At 34.9% G+C, this 25,523-nt stretch overlaps 1 protein-coding gene across 2 annotated transcripts in view; it reads right to left on the bottom strand.

Annotated features, from left to right (window-relative positions):
• Positions 1-25,523, bottom strand: part of CEP112 (centrosomal protein 112) — a 355,787-nt gene that overhangs the window by 302,450 nt on the left and 27,814 nt on the right. For both annotated transcript variants that reach the window (XM_019637812.1, XM_019637813.1), the window contains exons 5-8: positions 20,919-21,012; positions 18,912-18,989; positions 8,875-8,922; positions 8,525-8,602 (exon numbers count right to left, since the gene is read on the bottom strand). In XM_019637812.1, the coding sequence (XP_019493357.1) occupies positions 8,525-8,602; positions 8,875-8,922; positions 18,912-18,989; positions 20,919-21,012 (298 nt within the window). The remainder of the gene's footprint in view (positions 1-8,524; positions 8,603-8,874; positions 8,923-18,911; positions 18,990-20,918; positions 21,013-25,523) is intronic.

Below are 25,523 nucleotides of genomic sequence, written 5' to 3'. Positions count from 1 at the left end.
TGCTCACAGAATCATAGACAAATATGATCAAGAATGCATACACCAGTATTTTTTTCTTGGGGTTTTACCAGGGGTTTTGTGGCCCGCTGTTAGTGTCCCCAGATATCTATTGTGGACCCTCTTCTTTCTTTGGGGCCCCACAAGCACCGTTAAACATGGGAGGGCCCCATGGCTGTATCATAGGAGGCTGCATGTGACCATGTGACTAGTTATGGTCAAGGGGGAGGAGAGGACAGAAATGATTCAGGCAACTTTGATTGGACATTTTCAAAAATGAAGCGGCTATCTCTCCATGTTCTTTCTCTCTGAAGGAAGCCATTTAAAGATAAGGTATTGGAGAGCTGCTGACACCTCAGACCCAGAGACTGAAGCCAGATGCTGAGGATGGTAGGGCTTCTCCAGGAGCCTGGGTCCCCAAAGATATCACTCAGCAGAGCATGCCCTATACACCCTGCATTGTTATAAAAGAGCTAAATAAATTCTTGTCTTCAAACCACTATACCCTTAGCAATCCATGAATTCTCTTTTTATTATAAGTGTAATGAGAAAAAAATTTGTTCAACTATTCCCCTTAATGCACATTCACTTTATTTTCAGGGCTTTTCTACTACAAATAAAGCTCCCCAAACATTTTTATACATGCACCCCACACACTAGAGCTTTGCTAGAGCTTTGATTTCTATAGGATAGATTCTCAGAAGACATGCAGGACAGTCAATGGTGGATATATCTTAATAGATTTTGCCCTCTATTAAAGGTAGAGTCACATTTCCACCGAAAAAGCAGATATCTCATTACTACTCTAATTTACATTTCCCTGAAAACTATTGTGTCTTAGCCCCTTTTCACAAGTTTTTGGGCCATATGAATATGTTTTTCTGTGAGATACCCTTTTGCAATTTGATCCATGTTTTGTCTGTCAATCAGTAAGACCTCCTGGCATGCTGTGCACATTAACACACAGTCTGTCCCAAATATTTTCCCTGAATCTATTATTTTTCTATTGATCTTGTTCGTTATATATTTTACCATACAAAATCTTTTATTACAGCTGAGTTAAATATTTCTATCATTTATAGTTTCTAGGTTTGGAGGTTAGAAAGGTCATCCAATTCCCAGATTTTTTTTTTTTTTGCAAGATTTTTGTGTTGTTTTGAAGCTTTTTGATTGGGTGTTTGTAGGTTAAGTTTTTAGTCCATCCAGAATTCGTTTTTGTTTTGTTTTCAGAGGATGAAGACCTAATTTTATTTTCTTCCAGATAAATGAAAGGTTATACAAGCGTCATGTATTAAATAAGTCTTTTCTCAATGCCTTGATAATAAACTTTGCTATATAATTCCTATTTTTACTGGAATTGAACTTTTTTTTCTTATAATGTTCTTTTGGTTTTGGTGTCAGGATCTCATAAAATGAGTTGAAAAGCATTATCTTTTCCTCTCGTATCTCAAAGAATCTGTAATATTGGAATCAGTTCTTCCTTAAATATTCCCTTACACAAAAATGTAGTTGTAAAGTGAAAAGTGTATTTTAGTACTTTTTAAGAATAATTATAGGTATTCTTCTTAAATCAACATTCACAAGTACTAGATTTTTTAAATTGCTTTCATTGTGGAATCTGAAACTTGTCATACTCTGTCACAGTAAGTTCTGTTGGTCTATCTTGAACTTGGAATGGATCTTTTACCCATGCGTGATTTTAAAACAACATGCATTATTCATTTGGAAAATATCGGTTCAATGAATTATGTGGCTTTCTGAACACTGAAAATTTCATTGTACAATATCAAAACTTCACATTGGTTAATATCACCACCAATCTCATCAGAAAAGCCTTAGCATTAGAAAGCTCTCAAGCTCACAGTGACTGTTAAAAGTTTTCCAAAATTCTAATTTTAATTAAAAGGTCAAATTTTATCTTTAGCAACACATGTTATCAGTTGTTTTGCATTTTGTTCATTTTTCACAAAATGTCTGCCAAATATCCAAGTCTGAATAACCACAATTTGTCAGTCGGTCATTCTTTCAAATAAAAATGGTATTCCACAAAAACAGCAGCTACTGCAGATCACTGAATGAATCACAGAAGTGTTTCTGCTCTGAGCAGCCATTGTACTTTCATAGGCAGCGTAAGTTCTTTATGCTTAGTTCCAGTTCATCACTTAGATATCAAAAAGATGCATATTTGAGGTGCATGATTTAATAAATAATCCTACTGCTTACTTCATCAAGGACATTCTTAAGTAAAAGTGATAATTTTTCCCCTGTGAGCGTGTGGCAGTGAAGAACATAATGACTACCAGTACAATTAAGTGCCACTGCCTTGATTTGGGCCAAGATATAGTTTTCTCAGCATTGTGTTTGCAACATCAATGTAAATGTCAATACAGTAAAAAAGAACAACATTTAAATATTATTACAAAAATAATTTTGACGCCATAGACCTCATGAAAGAGTCTTGGGGATCACGGGGTTCATGGACTACACTTTGGGAACCACTACCCCAGAGAACTCTTGCATATGTGTGCTGGGATACATGTATAACATTACTCATAGGATTATTGTCTGTAAAAGTTGAAAACTAGAATAGATTCATCAGCAAAATGGCAAGAAATTGTGGCAGATTCATTTAATAGAAAGCAATGCAAATGAACCTACTGTAACTATATGGCATATCAAGGATGAATGTCACCAACATTCTATTAGAAGCAAGACACGAAAGAATATATAAAGTTTAAATCTATTTATATGAAGTTCAAAATCTACTAAAATAAAAATATTTTCATTTTTAAGGATGCAGGCATTGGTGGTAAATCAACTTTAAAAGCCAAGGAAGTTTTTAAATCGGAGAAATCGGGATAGTAGTTATTTCTAGGGAAGACTGGAGAGAGTTATGATTGGGAAGGGCCAGAGAGCAAGCTTCTGGGATACTGGTAATGATCTAATTCTTGTCTGGGTGTTGTTTACAATGGTATTCCTTTATATAATTATTATATTTTCTGAGACTGTGTGTACCTGAATGCTATATGTTCATAAGAAATGTTTTAAAATGTCAGTTCTTTCATTCTTACCATTATGTCAATGCCTGGATTTCATGATCTTGGATTTATTTAAATTTTACATTTAACTAGCAAATTCACAATGGAAGAAAAAGCCTAATTGGCATTACATGTAAGAAAAAAAGCAACATCCCTTTTTAGGCAATGGGTGGAAACATTCAATGGGGTGGAGGTGAGGTTCATAGGAAATTTTCTGTTTTATTTCACAAAAGGGGATTTTCTACCATCTGCTCTCTGAAAACGGTTGCTCTGAAAATTACTCTCCCTTCATTGTTGTCTCTTCTTTCATTTTCAGGGACAACAGTTTTCCAAACGTCTTAACCTATGCCAAAAATCTTTTTAAGGATACTAAAAAAAAAAACAAAAAACAAAAATACAACAAACACCCAGTGCTTGATGATGCTCACTGTCACACAATACTGTGATGTGGATATCACAGGAAATGTGTGAGTAATTACAAAGACAAACAAGTCCAAGTACGTTTGTGAATGATAGGCTGAAGTTAAAATAAAGGATCACTGTCACTGAACATATGTTTTCCCACAAAGCCCAAAATAAACAAGGTTTAAAGAACATCTTAAAATATTTTATAGATGTATTTCTGGCTTCCAAAATAAAACTACTATAATGCTTTAACTCTCATAAAATAATACTGCCAATATTATTCATTTAACATCTACATATTTTCCACACAATTATAAATTTAAAATGGAAGTTGTGTTTGATAAAGTTTGATTTCTAATGGTTAATTAAATATTTTAGGACTCTAAAATTTCAACAGAATTTAAATCCTTTACTGTTTCAATACAGATGACTGTAATCTGCATAAAATTTCTTATCACTCAGTTCTCTCCACACATCTTGCATTCTTTAACTTAATTAAGCATTTCAACCTCCAAAATTCTTATTTATTTTTATTTTATAACATTAAGAATTGAGTAACCTAGATTACCATCACTACTCACAGCAACTCTCTGAAATGAATCTGAAATTTAAATATAAAAGTAAGGTTTTAAAAGAGAAAACTTTGAGTTAATTTTTTTAATAATCTTGGAATAACAAAGACTTTTCTAAGTAAGATACAAAAACCAGAAGCCACAGAGAAAAGATTAATAACTCCAACTATTTAAAAGAAAACTTCTATACATTTAAAAAAGAACACAAAAAAAACCAGAAATAAATCAAATGACATATAGAGAAAAATACTTACAAGATATATGACAAAGACAGGAATTCCTTAACATATAAATTGCTCTTGGGATCACAATAAAGATGATGGAAATATGGAAAACTATAAGACAGCTCACAAAGTGAAAGTAAAACAACAATAAACAGACAAAAATATGTGCATTTGAACTCATAATAAAAGAAATGTAAATATCAAAACAAGATACTATTTTTCTTCTCTCAGATAATCAAATATGTTATAATTCAGTGTTGATGAAATGGGAAAACAGACTTTCTCATACACTATTGGTGCCAAGTACAAATAGACATAACCTTTTTAATAGATTTAATGAGATATAGATAATTCGCATACCATAATATTCACCCATTTAGAGTATACAGTTCGATGGCTTTTAGTAAATCAGAGAATTATGCAACCATCACACAATTTAATTTTAGAACATTTTCATCACTCCAAAAAGGAACTCCCGTACCATTCATTACCCATCCCTCCCCGTTCTCTCCCACATGCCTGCAGTCCTAGGCAAACATCACCTTATTTTAAGGGCAATCTGTCAATATCAATCGAAAATTTAAATGTGCAGACTTGTGACATGCAGTTCTATGTCACAGAATTTAACATATAAGAATAAACACACAATACACAAAGATATACGCGGGGATGTTGTTGAAACACTTTGTTATAGCAAAATACTGTACATAACCTATATCCTTCAATAGGAAACTATGTTAATAAAATGTGTGCATCAATAAAATGAAATACAAAGCAACTACTTAAAAGAATGAAGCCATATTTCTACTCTAGAAAAATCATCAGAGTATATATTTAAATCAAAAAATCAAACAGTATATAGAGTATGAACTATGGTCTCATTTTATTTAAAAAATGAGATACTCCTAAAAATTTTTAAAGAGAATACACATTAAATTTTTAGCAATGATTACCTCTGAAGAATAAAGATTAGGTGTTGAGAAAATGGAGGTTAAATATTTAATATTCAACATTTCAATTTAAATAAAGTTAATTCACTTGAAATAATGCTATTTATTATTTTTAAAACACCACCTAGCAACCACAAAAGTGTTTTTAAATGACAACATGCACAAGACACATCAGAGTTGTCTTATGTAGACAAGATTCTACTAAATTTCAAAACAGAAAAGCATTTAACCTCATGTCCAAAAGTAAATGTTTAGTAAAAGTGACGTAAGCAAGTCGACATAAGATTATCCTGCTAAAGGATAACTCTGCAGATCACAAAATAATTATGCATTTAAATTTAGGGAAAAAAATCCAAGTTAGAAAAATATCTCTGGAAAAGAGACAAAAATAACAAAACAATATAATTAGTATTTAATATATAAAAATGAAGATATTTTAAAATTTTGTCCTAAAACTAAAAAATTTTTAAGAAAAATACTTGTTCTGTATTAAAATATAATCAGTATTTCTGTATTTTCAAAAGCAACCTAACCTGCGACTTGCCTCTGCCTTTAAATGGCTCTTGATCACCTTTGCCTTTTTATTTTCATTCTTATTTTTGCACATAATAAATTCTTAATGTGTACCTTCTAGTAACATACAATTTTCAATAGGCTTCCGAGTATTAGTTTTTATTCTACAAGTTAAATTGTTTATGATACTAAACTTATAAAAATCCACTCTTTCCATTTTTTCTGGTAAGATATAATTCATTATCCCTAAGAAATATTTAGAGAGACATATAAAGATAGAGCTATAAAGATATTCTTCTCAGAATTATTTATGTTAGTGAAATTATAAGCAATCTCAATACCAAACAATAGGGATTAAGTTAAATTAACTGGGGATACCTCCATAATATGAAACATAACATAGCCATTAAAAATAGATACTTAGGAACAATATTTAATAGCATGAAAAATACCCAAGCTATACAAAACAATATATAAGGTATCATCTCAATTTTCTAAGGGAAATATGTTGCTAGGACACAATGAAAAGACTAAAATACAATGACATTTTACCACTGTTTTTATTTCTATGTTTTGATTTTTATAGGTGATTTTATTTCCTGCTTTACATATGTCTATAATTTCCAAAATTTCTTCAATTGAAATCCACATAAACTATTTTATAATCACAAATACTGCTTTAAAAGAAAGATGAAACAAAGGTAGTGCTCACATTGGGGCAATTCATCATATACTTTCAAATATTTTAGGATGAAGAAAAAATTTTTTCAAAAAAAGTCAGATATGACTATGTAATTGCACAAAGGGTTATTTTAGCCAAAATATACACTGAATATATTTTAAGATATGGAGTAAGTTGATGTTTACATGCAAACTTCTCAATGATGCCAAAATATTTTTACAGCATGCCAAAAAGAAAAACAAAAACATGAGAGTGTGGAAAAATAAAGCCACACACATTTAAAAATGAATCTCTGATGCAATACATGATAACTGTAAATATTTTTCTTTCAACACATATGTGGGTAGCATTGGTTTGTTTATTCCTCACCTAAGTTGTCATCATAAAGATCTCATTTCATGAATGGCCAAAAAAATTTCCAAAAGTCACCACTTCCTTTCAATTACTTCAATTACTCTATGGTAAGCAGCCTCAACAGTAAGAAATAACACAAAATAAAAGTAAAAGAAAAAATGGTTGGATAAAACTTAGAATGACCTGTAAAAATAATGACAGTTTTTAAAAAGAAAGCTGCTCATCATAAGAGCTCAAAGGAAGGTGCATCTGAATATAACAAGTATTAGCCTCAAAACAGTAAGTATTATCGTCAAGAAAGGTTTTTAAAACCCAATTTCTTTTTATTTCAACATTTTTTTTAACACTAAGATTGCTGCACTACTGCACGAAGGAAAAAAAAATGTTGGATGCCTTAAATTGGAGCTACGAAACGACAGATAGAACATCACTGAGATCAGCAGCAATAATTCTACCAGATGGAAATTTCAAAGAAAAAATAGCCCTCCTCCTCCTTTATCAACAAAAATAAATGTCTATGCTCATGATATTGTTTGGAATATCTAAGGAAAAATATCAATGTCTTTTGTGATATTTTATAAATAATAGGATGGCAAGAAAACCATTATGTTGAAAAATAACCAAAGTGAAATTATATTTTAGAAATTCTTAGAAGCATCTTCATTAACGTGAAAGAAAAAAATGAAAGACAGAATTATTTAAATAAATTTATTAGAAACATTAATCTAAGTCCAATAACATGTTTCACATTTGCACATTTAAAGGGTGTATTACAATTTACAAGTTACAACTACATTCATTATTTTCATTTGATTTGGGTCACAACCCTGTGAGATCAATAATTATCCTCTCTTTAAACAAAAACTAAACTAATATTCTTAACTTCCCTGGGTCATATGACTAGAGAATGGTAAAGGCAGGTTAAGGACAGTTTTTCAGGTTCCTATTCTAATAATGTTCTGTCATACCACACAGATGATCAAAGTGTTTCATTGGCATCATAAGCAAAAATAAAAATGATAATAATGACTTTTCAATTTCCCAGAATTAAAATTTTTAAGAAAGAAAATACAGCAAATTAGCCTTTGTTCAATGACTACTCTATGTGAAGCACATAGGCACTTACAGGCCACATAATCTCTTTATTAGTGCTGTAAAGCAGATGTCTCTCTCGTTAGATATATATAGAGAAATAGGCTCAGAGAGGAAAAGGACCTGCCTATTTTCACACGGCTAATAAATAGGATTTCAATCCATGTATTCTCGACTCCAAAGCCTATGCTTAACCAATAAACAATAGTGCCTCTTTAATAACTCTACTTTCAAATGACCAAAGAAAGCCAGTACATTAATTCATATATCAGCTATAGCATAGCTTAATTTAGCAGATCAAATAATGAAAATAGTAAGAATAGTGAAACTAAAAAGATACATAACAAGTTAGCTGAGATAAAGGGAGGACAGAAGAATTCACTGAGGTCCAAGATACTGCTTCTAAAAACTGCCATTTCCCCAGCCCCTGATAATAACGAATTGATAGGAAGTGAGGAGATAGTCTCTCAGCACACCCTGTGCAGCTGGCCGAAAGCTGGGACACACAACATAGAAGACGAGCATTAAAAAACTAGAAAGAAACCCTGCCTACCCTGCATCATCACTTTACATTTGTAGTAAGACAAGCTCTTCCCCCCATGCATCATCATTCTAACTAGGACCTGAAAACTCAGATTACACCAAATATCAAAATAGTGTTAATAATTAGATCCATCAGAAATATCTCAAACCCTACCTCTTTCTCATGCATTCGAGAGAGTAAGTGATCCTCATGGAGACTGCTGGATTTTCTCAGGCTGAATTTCGGAGTCATCTGTTGAAGGAGGAAGAGTTATTCAACACTTTCTCAGGCCCAGTTTGGTTTATCCTTAACCCAAAAGTAAACTTCTAAACTGCCTGAAGTTCAGGCCAAAATAATACCAACATTGGAGGAAAAAAAATGATTTATTCACTTCCAAGTGATAGGATTAATAAGACTATCAGGCTTCGTAATGTGGAGCTGCATTACTTTCTGTAAATAGCTTAATGATTATTTTATTTAAAAACATCTGTCCATAGGAAAAGTCCAGTGGAATTCTTACCTACCAGGGAAACTGGAATAGGCTTTTGTCTCAGGTACCGAGGATTTTCTATCTGGAAATTTAAAAATAAAATGAGGTCTTATTAATGTTTGACTTTTAATTATTATTTGATAAAATACAGAATTAAGCTGCTATATGAAAATGTTTTCTATACACCTTCATATTTATTTTCCTTTAAATAGGTATCGCATAATACATTTTAGTGGCCTTCTAACAAATGAAATATAAGTCCTAAACTCCTTTGCATACACAAACGCGCCTTCATGATCCTCTCCCAGCCTAACTGCCCAGTCTCATCTCCATTATTCCTGACCTCACATTTGCACTCCCAGAATGACGTATGTCACCAGGGTATGACAGGTCTTCTTCTGCCTCTCTATCTCTATGCTTTAGCATCCACCCTCCATGCCCCAGAAGCACACAGCCATTCATCTTTCAAGTCTCACTTTAATTACTGTACCCCTTGACAGATTTGATATATAAATCCTTAAAGTTACCTCTACAGTAGCAACTAGAATACAAAATTCCTTTGGAACTTCTCCTGTATTTATCTCTCAGGCTCAACTATCCCGCAACATGCCCCATATTTCAAGGACACCCAACAACTTGGTAAACCTTGAAAGCATGACACTCTCCTTTATCTGAGTCTTTGCAACCTGCATCATTCTCCCAACTTCTTCATGTGGTTAACTTATTCAAGCCTCTCAGTTCAGGAATCATCTCCCCAGGAAATTTAGTTAAGTTCCTACTACTCCGGTAGTATACTGGGGATTCATTCCCTCTTATGTTCTAACATATATCTTCTGCAAAAGAGTAAGGACTCTGAAAACAAACTATGACTGTGTTGTAACCCATTTATCTCCTAGCATCCACAGCAGGACCTGGCAGGTAGTGGGTGCCCAAGAAATATCCATTAGGCAGGAAGGGAGGGAGGGAGGGAGGGAAGGAGAAAGGGAAAAAACCTCACACCCTCTTATCAGCTCCTAAAGTAGCCTGTGTGTCTCTCATAGCTCTTACATTTTAAGTGTGTATCAGTATGTCTCCACATCTGTCTTTAAGCAACAATGAGTGTAAGGACAAGGACTTCTCAATTTTGTATTCCTGGTACCTAGCACATACCTAACACATAGTAGCCTTTCAACAAAATATGTACTGAATTAATATGCTATATAATAAATTAGAAACACTGATTGTTATCTCAGCTATTTCATTCACAGATGATATGATAATTAAAACTAATTATCATGGCATTCTAATCTCTCCACATACTAAACTCACAATTTACTACATGGATAATCTCAAAATATACAAGAATATAAGTATAACACTAACCATAACTCCAACATAGGATAGTGGTTCATACCCTGAAGTATACCATAGAATCAACTGACAAACTTTTTCAAATATACATTGTTGGGCTCCACTCCTCCAAAACCCCACTGTGTTTTCAAAAAGCTCCTCAAAGATTTATTAGAGTTAATAATTATGGAAGATAAACAATCCAAACCCAATTTTTCAATAAAGTTAAGATGAATAAAGAATCAATCAATCAAAGAACTAGAGGAAATCCAATTAAAAATAGAACTTATTCAAGTTTAAAAAAATTAAAACCCTCTATAGCAACACATAGATTCTGAAGAGTGTTTTAGCACCTAGAGTAGGAGAAGTTTACAAAATAATTTTCTTTCCCCTGGAGACTGGTCCCCATAAAGTAATGGCAGCTGCCTGAATTTAAATTTGTCTTCCCATCCTTCAAAACCCACACAAATCAACAAAGAGAGCAAAGAAACATATCCATCCCCATGCCTACTTTGTAACAAGGGGAAAAAAATTACTGAAACCCTCCAGTAACACCTAAGTGGCCAAAGAAAGATCACACATCTGCAGAATTAGCTCCTAAAACAAAACAGAGTGACAGCACAGGGAAAAAAGGACCCTACTGCTTCAGGGTCCTCTTGGTGGTAGAACTTGAGTGTCATCAAACAATGACCTGTAGAAGGAGGGGGGTCTACCTTAAGTAGGTGGGAAAACCTGATGGATCAAAGTGCTAGAGGCAGTCAAGTCAAAAGAAGGGCGTGGTTAAGTGTGCAGAAGCAGAGAAAGCAGTCTTAGGAAGGAACCACTTCTGTGGCAGAGACAGGCCCCTTGGAAGGAAGGTTGTCCATGATGAAGGGAAAGAAAAAAGGAAATGAAGAATAGGGTCTGACAGAAACAAGAGAGAATCAAAGAATCTGAAGAGGAGAGGCCAAAATGACAACCACGAAAGGCACCAATTATTAAAGAATCTGAACTTCAACAGAGCAAGAGACGAGGGCCTCTGGAACTAAGAAACCAAGGAAGCTCCCCAAACCACCCTCCCCTACGGGCACTGGCTACTGCTTGTTCAGAAAAATCTAGCAATAATTCATCATGAACAAAAAAAAGAATCCATAAAAATTTACTATAAAAAATACAAAATCAACACCTGTCAGCAGGCGGAAACACTTTTTTTAAAGGCCATGAATAGAAGAAAACAGTAGCACAGTCTACCTTCTGACTCCACTCTCTCCAGGACTCTGATGCACCAGGTTTTTTCTGCAACCCGCTCATTGGAGGCCTCTCTGCAGGTCAATATTTGAGGGTATTTATAGTCTACCACCTCTAGGACATTAAGTATTCAAATACAACTTTTAAATAATTTCAGGAAGTTTATAAAGAACACTACAAATATGACCAAAAAAAATAGAAAGATGCTAAACAGGAGCTGCCCAAATAAGAGCTTGGCAATGTTGCCAGATAACCAATGTGTAAAATCAATGTGATAATCAATGTGTAAAAGTAAACTGTATTTCTGTAAATTACAAAAATCATCTACAAAAAAAGATGATTTTATAAAGATATATATAATTTCTAAATACGTAATATATAATTATATATATACATATTATAATAATTCCTAAAAGTAAACCTAAGAAAATATACATAGCCCTTTATGCATAAAATACTTAAGCTCTTTTGAAAGACATTCAGACTTAAATAGAGTGAAACCATGTTTTTCGATAGTCTCAATATTGTAAAAATGTCAATTCCCTGGCTAAATTTACCCAAACCAAAATCTCAACAGGGTTTTTGGAAAACCAAGTTCATTATAAAATGTATATAAATAAATAAATTATTTCTGAGAAAAAAATCAAGGTGGGGTAGGACTAACAGAGACATAAAACTATAGTAATGAAGATAAGTCAATGGAACCAGCTAGAAAGTACCAGAAACTCAAATATACATGATTCATGAAAGAACTAGCATTGCAAATTATTGAGAAAATAAGGACGTGTTCAATACGTGGAGGAAAATAAGATCAGATCCCTTCCTTTCACCAAATGTAATAAATTCCCAATGGATTAAATACTTATAATTAAAAGCAGAACTGTATAAACTTTCAGAAGACAATTTAGAAGAATGGCTTTATGGCCTCGGAGTAGAGAACATTTCTTCAACAAGAAACAAAAAAAGCATAAACAAAAAGAAATTAATAAATTTGAGCACTTTAAGAACTTCTCTCCAAAAAAAGATACCATAAATAATCTGAAAAGAAAAGCCATAAATTGGGAGATGTTTGCATAAATTATTAGTCTCTACAATGTGTAAAAATGGCCTTTAAAAATAAAAATAAACAAAACCCAACAACAACCCATTCAAAAAATATGGGAAAAACTTGAGACACATCTCACTGATAAAGAAATTTGAATTTCTAATAAACATAAGAAAATATGCTTAATCTGCTTAGAAATAAGCAAAATGTAAAGTAATACCATAACGAGATGACATTTTACAGCCATCAGATTGGCATACATTAAAAATTTGACAATAAAATTGTTCCAGATGTGGAGCAAAGCTGGTGGGTATATGAATTAGTATATTTACTATGGGAAATACTTATTAATAATAATAACAAAATCCACTTAAATATCTCACCATAGAAAGAAGCATGTTTTTTAGCAAATAATACTGTACTATAGATACACAGCTTTTTGAAAAATAGAGGCGGCAAATTTCCAGCAGGCAACAAAGTGCACTCAACAAATATTTATTGTCTGAAGGCATATATATATAAAAAGTAAATAACCATTCTCTATTTTTGGAATGGAGCAAACCAGCATAGAAAGTTAGTTCTTCAAAGATAGATACATGCACATCTGAAAATACAGAAAACCCTAATTCATAAAGCAAAATTAAACATAAGGGGGAAAATAAAGAGAGAGGAAAACGGAATTCTCAAAGATGCTCGAGCTCTAATTAAGCTTAAAATTTAAAACCAAAAGCCAAGAAAGCCATTTGTGTCTTATTTTTACCCAGCTCTACATTTATAAACAGGGTACAAAATATTGGTTTAGTTAATTACAATGTAGCCTTTTGACTATGCAGAAGTAACTCCTCTTTCATCCTCTTCATCTTTAAAAGCCATTAAATACGGGACTCATTCTGTTATCACAAATGTCCTTTCTCAAGTAGCCCCCCCAAAAAAGGGTCTATTCTAATATTTAAAAGCAACAATGAACACTATAAACAAGTATAAATCTTCTGTTGTTATTCACTTATTGAGTTATTCATATATTGCCTTTGTCTCGTAACCACTTTTAATATGTAATGAAAATTATTCATAGTAAAGCATGTTCTTGAGTCTACTTGGGGGAAATAAGCAATCTATTTTCTGATTTCATAACAACAGCCAGATGTGCTTTGAAGTTAAATGTTCCCACTTTGTAATCCACAAGTAACATGGACTTGAAGCAATCTGTAAACAGTCTTAACATTTACTTTTTTCATGCCTCTTTTAGAGAACTTCTTGTTCTCTCATAATACCTCAGAAAAGAATACCACAATAAAGAATGTCCAAAATGGAAGATAAAAAGGACTTATGTAAAACATTAAAGTCTAACAAAATATTATACAGAAAGCAAAGCCAAGAATAATTAAGTTCCAATAGCATGAATAAATCACATGACTGAACATTTACTGTGTAAGAAGCAAATAGAATCATCATAATAAAATATATAATAATTTAAACTAGACATAAATACAGACATCTGAATGCTCTCTAATGAAAACTGGCTTTTGACATTTTATTTTGTTTAGTTCTTTAGCAGATTTGTTTGTTTGGTTACAAAGAGTTCTGTCAGTTCGTTTCTTCAAATTATTCAGGATTTGTTCAGACTCATCAAATACCCTCTTATAGACTAATGTTGATCAAACAGAGATGGTCTGTGGTTCCAGAAAAATAGAAAGACATTTTATCTGATATTTTAGCTGTCTTTCGGGAAAGGATGTGATTAAGCAATATATTACTAGCAACACAACTAAATATTTTTAAGTCATAGCATCAGAGAAACTGCCAAAACTTTCTCTATAGCATAAAATAAGTTCAGTCCTCAAGGTTAAATCAATTATGCTCCAAAATAACATTTTAAAGTCAATATTTTAAAACTTGAAAAATGTTTTTCCATAGAAATAATACTACAAATAGAGCCTCATTCACTGGTTTATTCACAACATTTCAACAAACATTTAATGAGCACAAATAAAACACAAAAATAAAAGACAAAGTCCACTGCACAAGGATAAGCAAATAAGCCAAAGGAACAGAATGGAAACAAACCGGTAATGTCACCTGGTTTATGAGACAAATAAAAATGCACTGCAGCAGGAAAAGAACAGTACTTTCAATAAACCGAGTGCCACCTGGATATACGAGTATATGGGACAAAAACAAATCTACCAATATACCAACACCACCTCCAAATGGTATATGGATCTAAGTAGAAAAAGTAAAATAATAGAGCTCCTAGAAAAAAAATAAAAACCAGGAGAACATCTTTAGGGCCTTAGTCAAAGTCTTAAAACAGGACACAAAAATAGCACTAAATAAAAGTGAAAAAAATGAGAAAATGAATGTATTAAAATTTTTAATTTCTGTTCATCAAAGACATCAAAAAGAGAATGAGGGAAAGCAACAAAGTGGAAGAAAATATTTATACTACTATTGGGTTGTCAGAAAAGTCATGACACATTTTTGCAACGAAAAACAGGAAAAATACGTCATGACTTTTCGACAGCCCAATATATTCCAAAAGGACACTTAACCAGAATAGATACAAAGCTCTTACATACCAATAAGAAAAAGGCTGACAACCCAACAGGGCTATTGGCAAAACCTTAAGTAGCTCTGCACTCTGAGAGGCTATCCAAACTGTCAATAAGCATATGTAAAAGCAGGTAACTTTATTAGTCATCAGGAAAATACATGTTATAAAAGCAAAGTCACTAACCACTCTCAGAAATGGCTAGTTTTGGGGTTTTTTTCATGGCTTAGGTGCATTTTAATGGCTACATTTTTAAATTAAAAACAATTAAATGAGAATACCAAGTATTGAAGAGAAAGTGGAGGAACAGGAACTGGCACACACTGCTAATGAGGATGCAAATTGGCACAATCACTTTGGCAGTACCTCCTGCATCAGTTAGCTTTCTGCTGCATTACCAATCACCCCAAATCGGCACAGCTTCCAACTCCAACCATTTGGTTTAGCTCACATTTCTATGGGCCCGCGGATTGGGCAGCTCATCTGCTGGAACAGCTTGTCTCACCTGAGCTTCCTCATGTGTCTGCTGCACTAGAGTGACAGCTGCCCCTGGGTGACAGGTGAGCGCAGCTCTCAGGAGGCCACAAGGAGAGGACCAGGTGAGTAAACAGCCAGGCTTCCCACAGTCCTCCAGGGAGAGCAAAGGAGCGGCCTCAGCTGCTAATGGCTTGCAGGTGCCCTCTTGCCTTCAGTGGGGAGATTACCTGGGTCCTGACCTCCCTGGGGGGTCCTGACTTCCAGGCGGGGCCCTCTGACTCTGGGGTGCTGTCCACCCTCTGGAGCTCCCCAGGGGAGCAGGAGAAGACCCACTGCTGCTGACGCCCCCCACTCCTTCGCCCCAAGTCCCTTCCTGAGAGCTCTCCCCACACAAATCCCCCACACCCGGATCCTGTTCTTTCAGGCTCTGCTTCCAGGGACCTAAGGGGTCTACTCAGATTCCTCACTGTTATTTGCTGCTGGTGGGGGTGAGGCTCTGCAGTCAGCACGTGGGCCCAGGGTGGGAGCTGACAGGTGGCCCGGATGGAAGGCCCAAGAAAGGCTTTCCCCTGGCCCCTCACCCCATCCTCAGAAAAAAAGGAAAAAAGATTTATATAGAGTTATGCATGAAATATATATAATATATTAACCAAGCAAGAAAGCATCCCCAAAACTAAAGGTTAAAATGGTTAAAGAGTAAGAAAAAAAAATACAGGGGGAAAATTTAATTGATAGGTTTGGTAAGTAAATCTCTACTTGAATTATGTATTTTTAGAAAAAATATGAACACATTCCAGAAAAAAGAAAGGAAATATTTGGGGGGGTGGGGGAGAATGTACTTTTCAACAAAAGTTATAAAATTCAAATTCCAGATCATCTAATGCATCTGAATGAAGGTGCTGACAGACACACTAGCCATATAAAAAATGTACCCTTAGTATAGAGCACAAAAATTAACTAGCTATTAACTGATCATTCAGAGGAAGAAAAAAAGGTCCATGGTACATTTGCATACAAACTAAAATCAAAGCAAAATCTAAGCTTTTTTAATACACTGGATACTTCAATTATTCTACTGTGATCAATACACTGGATGTTCCAATTATTCTACTGTGATCAAGAGATATAGTTCAGCCTGATTAATGCATATGTTATAAATATGTAAAAATGCTATTATATTTTACACTGTTAGTGCATTCTTTGAACAATAAAAATAGGAAACAAAGCTCTAGGCAGGCTTCATTTTAAGGCATTACCTCAAAATATTTTAGAGGTTTTATTTTATTATACAAATGAAAAATGTTAATCCTCTGAACAGTTCAGCAGTCGTGAAAAGTACTCTATGTGCTAGGAAACAGACATCAGAAGTTTCAAATGACTAAGGGAAGTTTAAAAGGATAGCCCAGCATTCTGTTTTTCACTTTGATGCTGCTTTCTGCCAAAAAGAATGTCTTTTTGAAGGACTTCCTGTGCTCTTCCCCTACGCTGGTAACTTAGGCAACCTCCCAACACCTTCAAACAAGAACATGTTTTGCTTCTGACTTACCATTTTCCTCTCATGGTCAATTCTATTTCTTCTCTTTCACTGACATAAGCCCAAAATGACTAAGAGATTCACACTGCTTTGAATTCTTCCCATTTCCCCACCTTCTAATCATGGCCATTGCCCAGGCCAGGTGTCCTCAGCTTATGCTCTCCACCCAGCCCTCCCTCACTCTGAACTATCTGAAAGCCTCGAGCTGGCCCAGTCTCTGGGTGGACCCACCACCTCCAGCCATGTGACTATGAAACAGGACTCCAGCCCTGGAGTCTCATGAACGCCCAATTTTGAACTCCCCAATTAATCTTAGCATCTCTTCATGCTCCACCAGTCTAAAATAAAACTTTCAACCCCCTAACGTGGATTCCCCCATCGGACAATCAATTCACTGACAGAGAGCCAACATTCCCATTTCCTAGAAGCAAACCTTTCGGTGCCCTTCTGTTCAGCCTTCCCATCGGTCACTAAGCATTCTTCATTCTTTGCAATGTGTTTCCTTTCTACCCTTTGCATCTTCACAGAAATCATACCAATGTGGAGGCCACTACAAACCCCTAGAAGATGATTGGTTCCCTTGCTCCATTTTTACTCACATCCAATATAACTTTCATAATGCCACCAAGTCAATTTTCCTAAAGCACTGCTTTCATTAAAGACTATTACTAGTAGGAAAGGTTTGTTAAAAATAACAATCCCTAATGTCAGTGAGAAGTGAGAAATAAATCCTACACACTGCTGGTTGGAAAATAAATTGGTATACACCTTCTGGATCTAAGAAAGCAACCAAATATGTATAAAAAACCTCTCCTAAGAAAGTCTATTGCAGTATTAATTTAGCAACAAACTGGGAGCAATCTAAATGTTCAAAAATAGCAGAATGCTTAAATAAGTTACAGAATATCCCTCCAAAAGAAAAAATAGTACTGCCACTAATATTCATGTTTATAGAACTATAATAAACTTAAACCAAATTTAAAATAACACATGATAAATCAGTATTTAAATATGACCCCAATTTTGTTTAACTTTTAGTTTTATAACTACACACAGGAAAAAAAAGGAGGGAAATATGCATATAACCAAGTGTTAACACAACTCTCAGTACTATAATTTTAAAACATAGTTTATTCCTCTGATTTTCTTGATTTTTCAAATATTCAAATTACAAATTATTTTTATAATAACAAAGTGTGATAAACATTGTGTTAAACCCCTTTTCATTCCTTCAAAGCATTTAAACAGCATATATATGAAGTGGAATGTGGAGGGGAAAAAATGAACCTCTAGGGCTCACTACTGCCTAAAATTTAAAAGCTAAACTTCTCATTTTGGCGTTTAAGGCTCCCATATGAATCAGCCTGATAACTCTGCCCTCTAATCCCCGACATAAACCCCCAAGATCCAGTCCTGACAGCTGACTTACATCACACCTTTCTTCATGCCTATTTCTGCCTTGAATTCCTAGCTCCCTCCTCTCCACCTATCCAAGTACACGCATGCCCCCCAGCCTTTGTACCTGAAAACTGCTGTCCATGAGACTCATCCATGAAGTCTGTTTAACCCAAATGGCCTTGCTTCTCCAGCTTTTCCCTCCTTTCTCATCCCCTCCACCACAGTATTCTATTTTCTATCTAACTCATTTTGGTATTTTATCATATATCATTTTAAATTATTATTTAATTATGTGTATATCTCTTATTTCACCACCAACAACGTCAGCTTGTCAAGGACAGGGGCTGTTTTATGCTTCTTTGGAATGTTATTTTTCTTTCCTATACTCAAAGTCCTTCCCAGCCTGACATCCAATAATATTCACTGAATAGAATTAAGTTAGTTCAGATGTTTTCCAAATACAATATGATTCTGCCACATCAATAACGTATATATAACAAATACTGTTTTTACCCCAAGATTCCAACTATTAAGGCGGGCTTCAATGTCGCTGTCATCCAAAGAAACAGAAGATTTTTTCAAATGAACTTCCTGAAATACAAAAGAGAAAAAGGAAGAAGGAATGGGGTAAAGAAAGAAGGAGGGAAGAAATAAAAGAGAAAAGGAAGGAGGGGGAAAGAGAGAGAAGGAAGAAGGGGAGGTAGGGATAGGGAGAGGGGAGAGGTGAGAAAAGGGGGAGAAAAGAGAAAAAAGAAAGGAAGAAAGGAAAAGAAAAGATGGACAAAATATATGTCATTCAGAGTAATGACAGTTTTGTGTGCTTTTTTGGTAATGCTATATCGCCCTCAGAGGAAAGGATTAGGTTACAACTGAGCTAGTTCTCAATTCTAAGTAATGACTATTTATTATAACTGCTTAGGGCTATGAGATGCCTTCACAATATATTCACACAGTAACTAGATCTCAAAAAAAAAACATCAAAAGAATATTTTAAAAATTAATCCAGACTCTTCTCTTTAAGTTCTTTTACAAAAAGTTTTAATTGTGGTATACCACAGTAGCTTTAAAGGGGGGTGGAGGAACACTTGAAAAGATGAATTATTTACTCTCGTTAAAATTAGTTAACAGGAAAGTTTGTGTTGATGTCCAAGAAGCTCTTTGTTCTTAAATTAATTCTCATTCATACACTGAATATAAAGAGAAAGAAGCTTTGAGTTCACATCGTGAAAACACAATTATGGTGATTCTTTACTTTAAAAAAAATTAAAATTCCATGTTTTCCCCCTCCCATATAATTTATTATATTACACATTTATCAAACCAGATTAAAATTATAAAACTGCGGACAACCTAAGATCTGTGCTCAAAAATGAACAATGATCTGAAAGCTCTAAAAGCTTAGGAAAGACTGTGTAAAATAATAATGTATAGTCTACAGCAGAGCCAAAAATACTTTGAATTTAAGTTTGTTGGTACAGCATTTTTACACATTTAGAAAACCTCATTACTAACAAATAAATCTATTTACCTATAGATTAAATTATCTGAAATTTAAATTTAAATTAAATTTAAATTATCTGAAGTGACGAAAACTACACTAAAACGTGCTTCATATTTTATTAAGTCTCCAACTTTCAATTGAACAAAATGTTTATTATATATACTACATTAAAATTCATTATTGCTTCTACTGTTGGTCCTCTATTTTTTGTTTTTTTCTCTGTGTGTGTGAATAAGAACATCTTAAGTAAAAGTGCCTGCCTTGTTTATTTTGAGTAAACGTAATGATTGATAATAAACCCACAAATATTTAAAATGTTCTATCCTTTATATTTAAATATTTTCAAAGTTCCAAGCTAACTGGGGAAAATGCAAAGAGTTATGTTTAGAACAATATGTGCTAAAACAGTCACACATCACTCATGACCTCCCTGTAACTAAAAGTCTTGTAACCAAGGACAAGCCCGATTTCCGCTAGAAAGACCTTCTTAGTAGGCAGGCAAAGTCTTTTTCTTTACAAAGTAAATAGAATGCTCGTTGGCACCTTGTTCAATCCAAATCTACGGCAAGCAATTAGCTGCAAGAAAGGTCTTCATATGTCAAGATATAAATAGTTCACCTTCATCAGAAAGGCAGTGTTCCCTATTTCACTACAAGTTAATCCCAATTTGTTAAGTTTATGACAACTGGGTGTCTAATCATTTTTAGACATATACTCAGTGAAATAGAAAAGGAAAAAATAACTAAAAAACCAAGCTTTCCAAAGTTATTCTTCGATGCATAGAAAAACAATAGGCTGATTAACATGATGCCTCCAAATTACTGAGAAAGCAGAAGGAACACTGGGGAATGGACGAGATATACCACTTCTTTGACATCAGGGTATTCACCAAAACTTTCAGACTTGATTCCATGTTTTTAAGTAATCGTCGAAACTCCCACAATGTAAAACTAAACATCTGTGGAATCATTTTAAAACCAGCAAACAAACAAACAAACAAAAATAGAATCTCATCTTACACAACTCTTTGGGGTAATATTTTGTCCGTCTTCTCTGTAGGTTGGGCTCATTGAATGTGATCTCGTTTGGAGCTTCGCAGTGTATTGTTCCCTACTAACAGACCAAAATAGTAACAATCAGTATTTGGGGAATTCGGAGGACACAGGGGTATTCAAATCTAGGATTATCAGTTTTTTTCTTTTGGAAATGAGATGATTGTTTATATTAACAATGATGCTTCAATAGTAAAGAAAAAATCCAAATAATAACAACTTGTATTTTTCACATTTTATTTCATTTAAATTATAGATAAAATGTCACCTACATGCCACATACTCGCTTACAGGCAAATGCTATTTTTAACTGGGACTACAATAAACTACATGTATTTAAATCTTTTCTTCTCCTTTCCCCTTTTCCCACATGTAGGAAGAGAAAAAAAGTTAAGCATATATTGTCAGAGAAGATAGTTGTTTTAAAATGTTGGCAAGTTTTGTTGGATTCATGTTCCACATCAAGATGAAGCCTTAAAATATATAAAATAACAAAACTTTCATGTAGCTGGAAGTTTGAATTAATGTGAAACCTTGTTAAAAACCACAGATAAATCAGTATTAAATTTTAAAATGTGCCATGTTAATTCAGGTTAAAATGTGATAAGTACAACATAAGTGCGAAAATAGTTTAAGCTTCCAAATGAATTTGAACAAAAAGACTTTTCTCCAATATAAAACACAGTATAAAAATACCATTCTCAATATTCTACCTTAGTCTGGAGCCTCATATATTTTTATTCAAGCTACTTCAATGAAAGTTTCAAGAGTACAAATATCTATTTTCTGAACAGCTGCTTCAAGATACATGAAATGGGAACTAACCATTATGTAATGAAGTCAAGTCACTAACTTTCAACCACAAGCCATATTAAGATTTCCTTTGCAAATTGTGAGCCATACTAAGTATTCCCAAAAGACAAAATAGTAATTCAAAAAAGACAAGATTAAAATAAATGTGTTTTTGGTAGTAACACTGATAGAATAACATTCCTTAGACCAGTAACTAAAAAATTTAGAATGTCTGGAAAAGCTGTTTTAAAGAGAGCAATTGATTTTTTATACCCCTACTCAATATCCCAGAGAGTCAAATACTTAAAATCAAATGAGAAAAATAGATAAAGTAATATTTTGGGAATAAACTCATCTGTCAGTGTGCTAGAGCTGATGCAAGCATTTACAACTCAGTATGTGGGAAGAGGCAACCTGGTATGTCATACTAAGCAGTGGCCTGTTCTTCTTTAAGAATAGATTCAACAATCATAAAAGGAGCTACACTTAAAAATTGAAAAATGCTTAAATATTAAAAATAATTCTTCTCATAGAAAATATTAATAAAAAAGAAGACTGAAACATTTATTGATTACACAGGGTGCATACATAAAACAACACTTGTAGCTGTCCTCTGTACCAATCTACCTCTTTCCTGTCCCAATAAAATTTCAAATAAGTTACTGGATCCATGTCTTAACCTGCCATATACTTTTCGATCAACTACCATCTGACTTCACTCATCTTGAAAGTGCTGTAAGTCAAGTCACCAATGGTCTCCTAGTTGCTCAAGCAAAAGAGCTGTAATCTGCCCTCTCCCTAGTTGATCTCATTAAAACATGAGGCATACTGTTTTAAAGATGCCACATTCATTAGCTCTGTAGGACCATTCTTCCTAGGTTCTCATTCGATCCGTAAGAAATCTCCTTCACGGTAACCTTCACTCGCTTATCTTTCTCTGCCCATCCCATACATGCTATAATCCCAGGGTTCTGTGCCTGACCTTAGCTATCTCCTTTTTACATGCTTTCCCTGGACAATTCAATATACTGTTAGTTTTTCAAATAATAAGGAAAGCTTTATCAAATCTACATCTCCAGCCCAAATTGCTCTCTTGGCCTCCAACTCCCTTACAAATACAAGGTGCATAGCCCTACCTCCAACTCAACATGTCCAAAACTGAATTCATTAGGTGGCCCCTAGAACATGTTCCTACGCAGGCCATGCAAAGCAGAGGCATTGCTGAATCCAGCTTCCTGTGAAGGCAGTGGAGCCAACTAAAGAAGGGAGGGATCACTGCTAAAATCTGGCCGGCACAAGAAACACAGGACATTAGGCACAGACATTTCATTTCTTGCGACTGAAACGGTCTCCAGCTGAAAATACAAGTAACTGGAACTCTAAGTAGGTACCAAGACAGCTCAAAGTCACCGTGATGGGGCTGGAGGTCAAAGTGAACAGTGAGGCAGAGGGTAGACGGCAAAGCTCATGAAGGGTAACTGGTGCTGCCTGCCACCCAGAAGGGCAAGTCGTGGTGTGCAGACAGACAGCCTACAATTATACAGGGGACATGATTACAGTGAGCTCAGGATCATGGTACTTGCACCAATTAGAAAAGAAGGACTGTGGCCCTATTAATTTCAGGGTGCCAAAACTAACACAGCAAGAAAAGCTTTGGCACGTTATAAAATTCCCTGATATGCAAATACCTTTTTACTCTAACTCTTAAGAAGTAAAAATATAGGAAATATAGATTTTTCCCTTTCACTTTTTCCTAATGCTAAATTATTTCAACAGGAATCCAGAACCATTCTCTCAGCATCTCAGTTGATTCCAAATACTAGAGAAACATAGACTTGTCCCTGTAAAGATAAAGCGATAAGCAATGAGACATGTGATAAGATTTAAAAGCCTAAAGGAAGATCAATGAAAAGTCTTCCTGCCAAAGAATCTTACTACATACAAAAAAATGAAGAAAACTTCTCAAATGTATTTTTTTTAAAAGATTTTTATTGGGGAATTGGGGGATGGGAACAGCGCTAGGGAATTGGGGGAAGGGGAACAGACAAGTTGCTGTCGTTTTGTTCTTCAGTCTAGTTGTGGAGGACGTTGCTTCACTGGCCCAAGTTGGCACCATCATTGCGCTCTTCCTGGGCGAGGCAGATCAGTCGCCGGCTTCTGGACGGCCGCTCACTGCGGCTGCTGGCCGCTCACGCTGGCTGCTGGCTACATACGGTAGCCCATGGCAACCCACTGCCACAGGGGCTGCAGCCTATGCCGTCGCAGGCGATTCTCGGCAGCCCAGCTCCAGGTTGAGCTGTTGTTTAGCATCTTAGCTGTAGAGGGCAGTGTCACTGGCCCTCATATGTGGGATCCGAACCCAGGTCCTCTGGCATCCCAAGCCAGCTCTTAACCATCACGCCACTCGGCCAGCCCTCAAATATGTTTTTAATTTGTGTTTTTAATATGATTCCAGTGAACATTTCAGATGTAAAATGGAAATGAACAATCTGTGATCATAAAAATGTGCTTACAAATGAAAAACATGATTACCAAATTTTAAAACCATAATGGAAGAGAACAGCAGATTAAATGTAGCATAAAATCAAATCAGCAAATTAGAAAACTAGTTCAAGAAATATTCTAAGAACACAAAGGAAAAAAATAAAGGGACGAATATAATAAATGAAAACGCAAGAGATAAGATAGGTTCAAAATCTCTAACACTGAAATATGAATTCCAGAAGGAGTAAAAAAAACCAGAAACTTGGGGAATATTAATTAAAGATAGAATAGTGACAGCGGCAGTTAAGACTGCATCCGAGAAGAGCCTAAAAGAACAACTTATGGCACCACTTTTAGCTGGAACAAAAATGCAATGTCACAAAAAGGACGGAAACTGAAGGTCAGCCAGGCTCTGGCTCCAGAAACAATTGGAGACAGCAGGAAGTGTGACTAGGGAAGTAGGAGGGAATCCAGGTTCCCCAAAGTCAAGTTCACCAAGAAATCAGAGGAAGGGAGGGAGTTCCTTGCTCTTGAGAGGAATCTATCTGGTGATCATTTCTGAAAGCTATGGCTCCTAAGAAGCTGTATACAGAGGACAAAGGCAAAGCCACAAACATAGCCTCAAAACCAAGGAATCAGACTAGCTTCCGGTGAAAGGGACAGAGGGTTCAAAGTGAAAAGAGGTATTTGAGTCCCCAGCTTCCTACAAACAGGAAGCAGGCTATGAAAACTACTCAGCTTAAAACAAATCATTTCTTATGGTAAAAGATAATTCAGAGAGAAAAGCCCAGATCCCTGAAGAACATCCCCAGGAAGCAGCACTAAGTCCTGACTAAGAAACAGGCAATGGATTGGATGCCTGGCTAGATTTCAGAATTGCTATCACATTGTCATTATGTGTCTCCCATTTTCCTTGGTTTTTGAATGGAAGTTCTCCGATCCCTCTTTCACCACTATGTGTAGGCTCTGTAGGTTTGTGTGTGTGTGTGTGTGTGTGTGTGTGTGTGTGTGTGTGTGTGTGTGTGTGGGGGGGCACGGGGTGGGGGAGGTGGTCAGATAACTTACTCCTTTAGTTTACAGCTTTAGATTGGAAGAAGCCACACCAAGGAAGCCTCAGCTACACCTGGATATGATTTCTTATTGTAAGTTTACTGGGATATAGTTTATTTACAATAAAGCTGCACCCATTTAAAATGCAGTTTCGTATGCAAATTAAAACCACAATGAGATACCACCTCACCCCGGTCAGAATGGCTATCATCAATAAATCAACAAACAACAAATGCTGGCGAGGCT

This window comes from Hipposideros armiger, unplaced genomic scaffold (genome assembly GCF_001890085.2).
Source record: "Hipposideros armiger isolate ML-2016 unplaced genomic scaffold, ASM189008v1 scaffold_34, whole genome shotgun sequence".
In the NCBI taxonomy this organism is placed as follows: Eukaryota; Metazoa; Chordata; class Mammalia; order Chiroptera; family Hipposideridae; genus Hipposideros; species Hipposideros armiger.
This window is presented reverse-complemented; position numbering and strand designations above follow the sequence as displayed.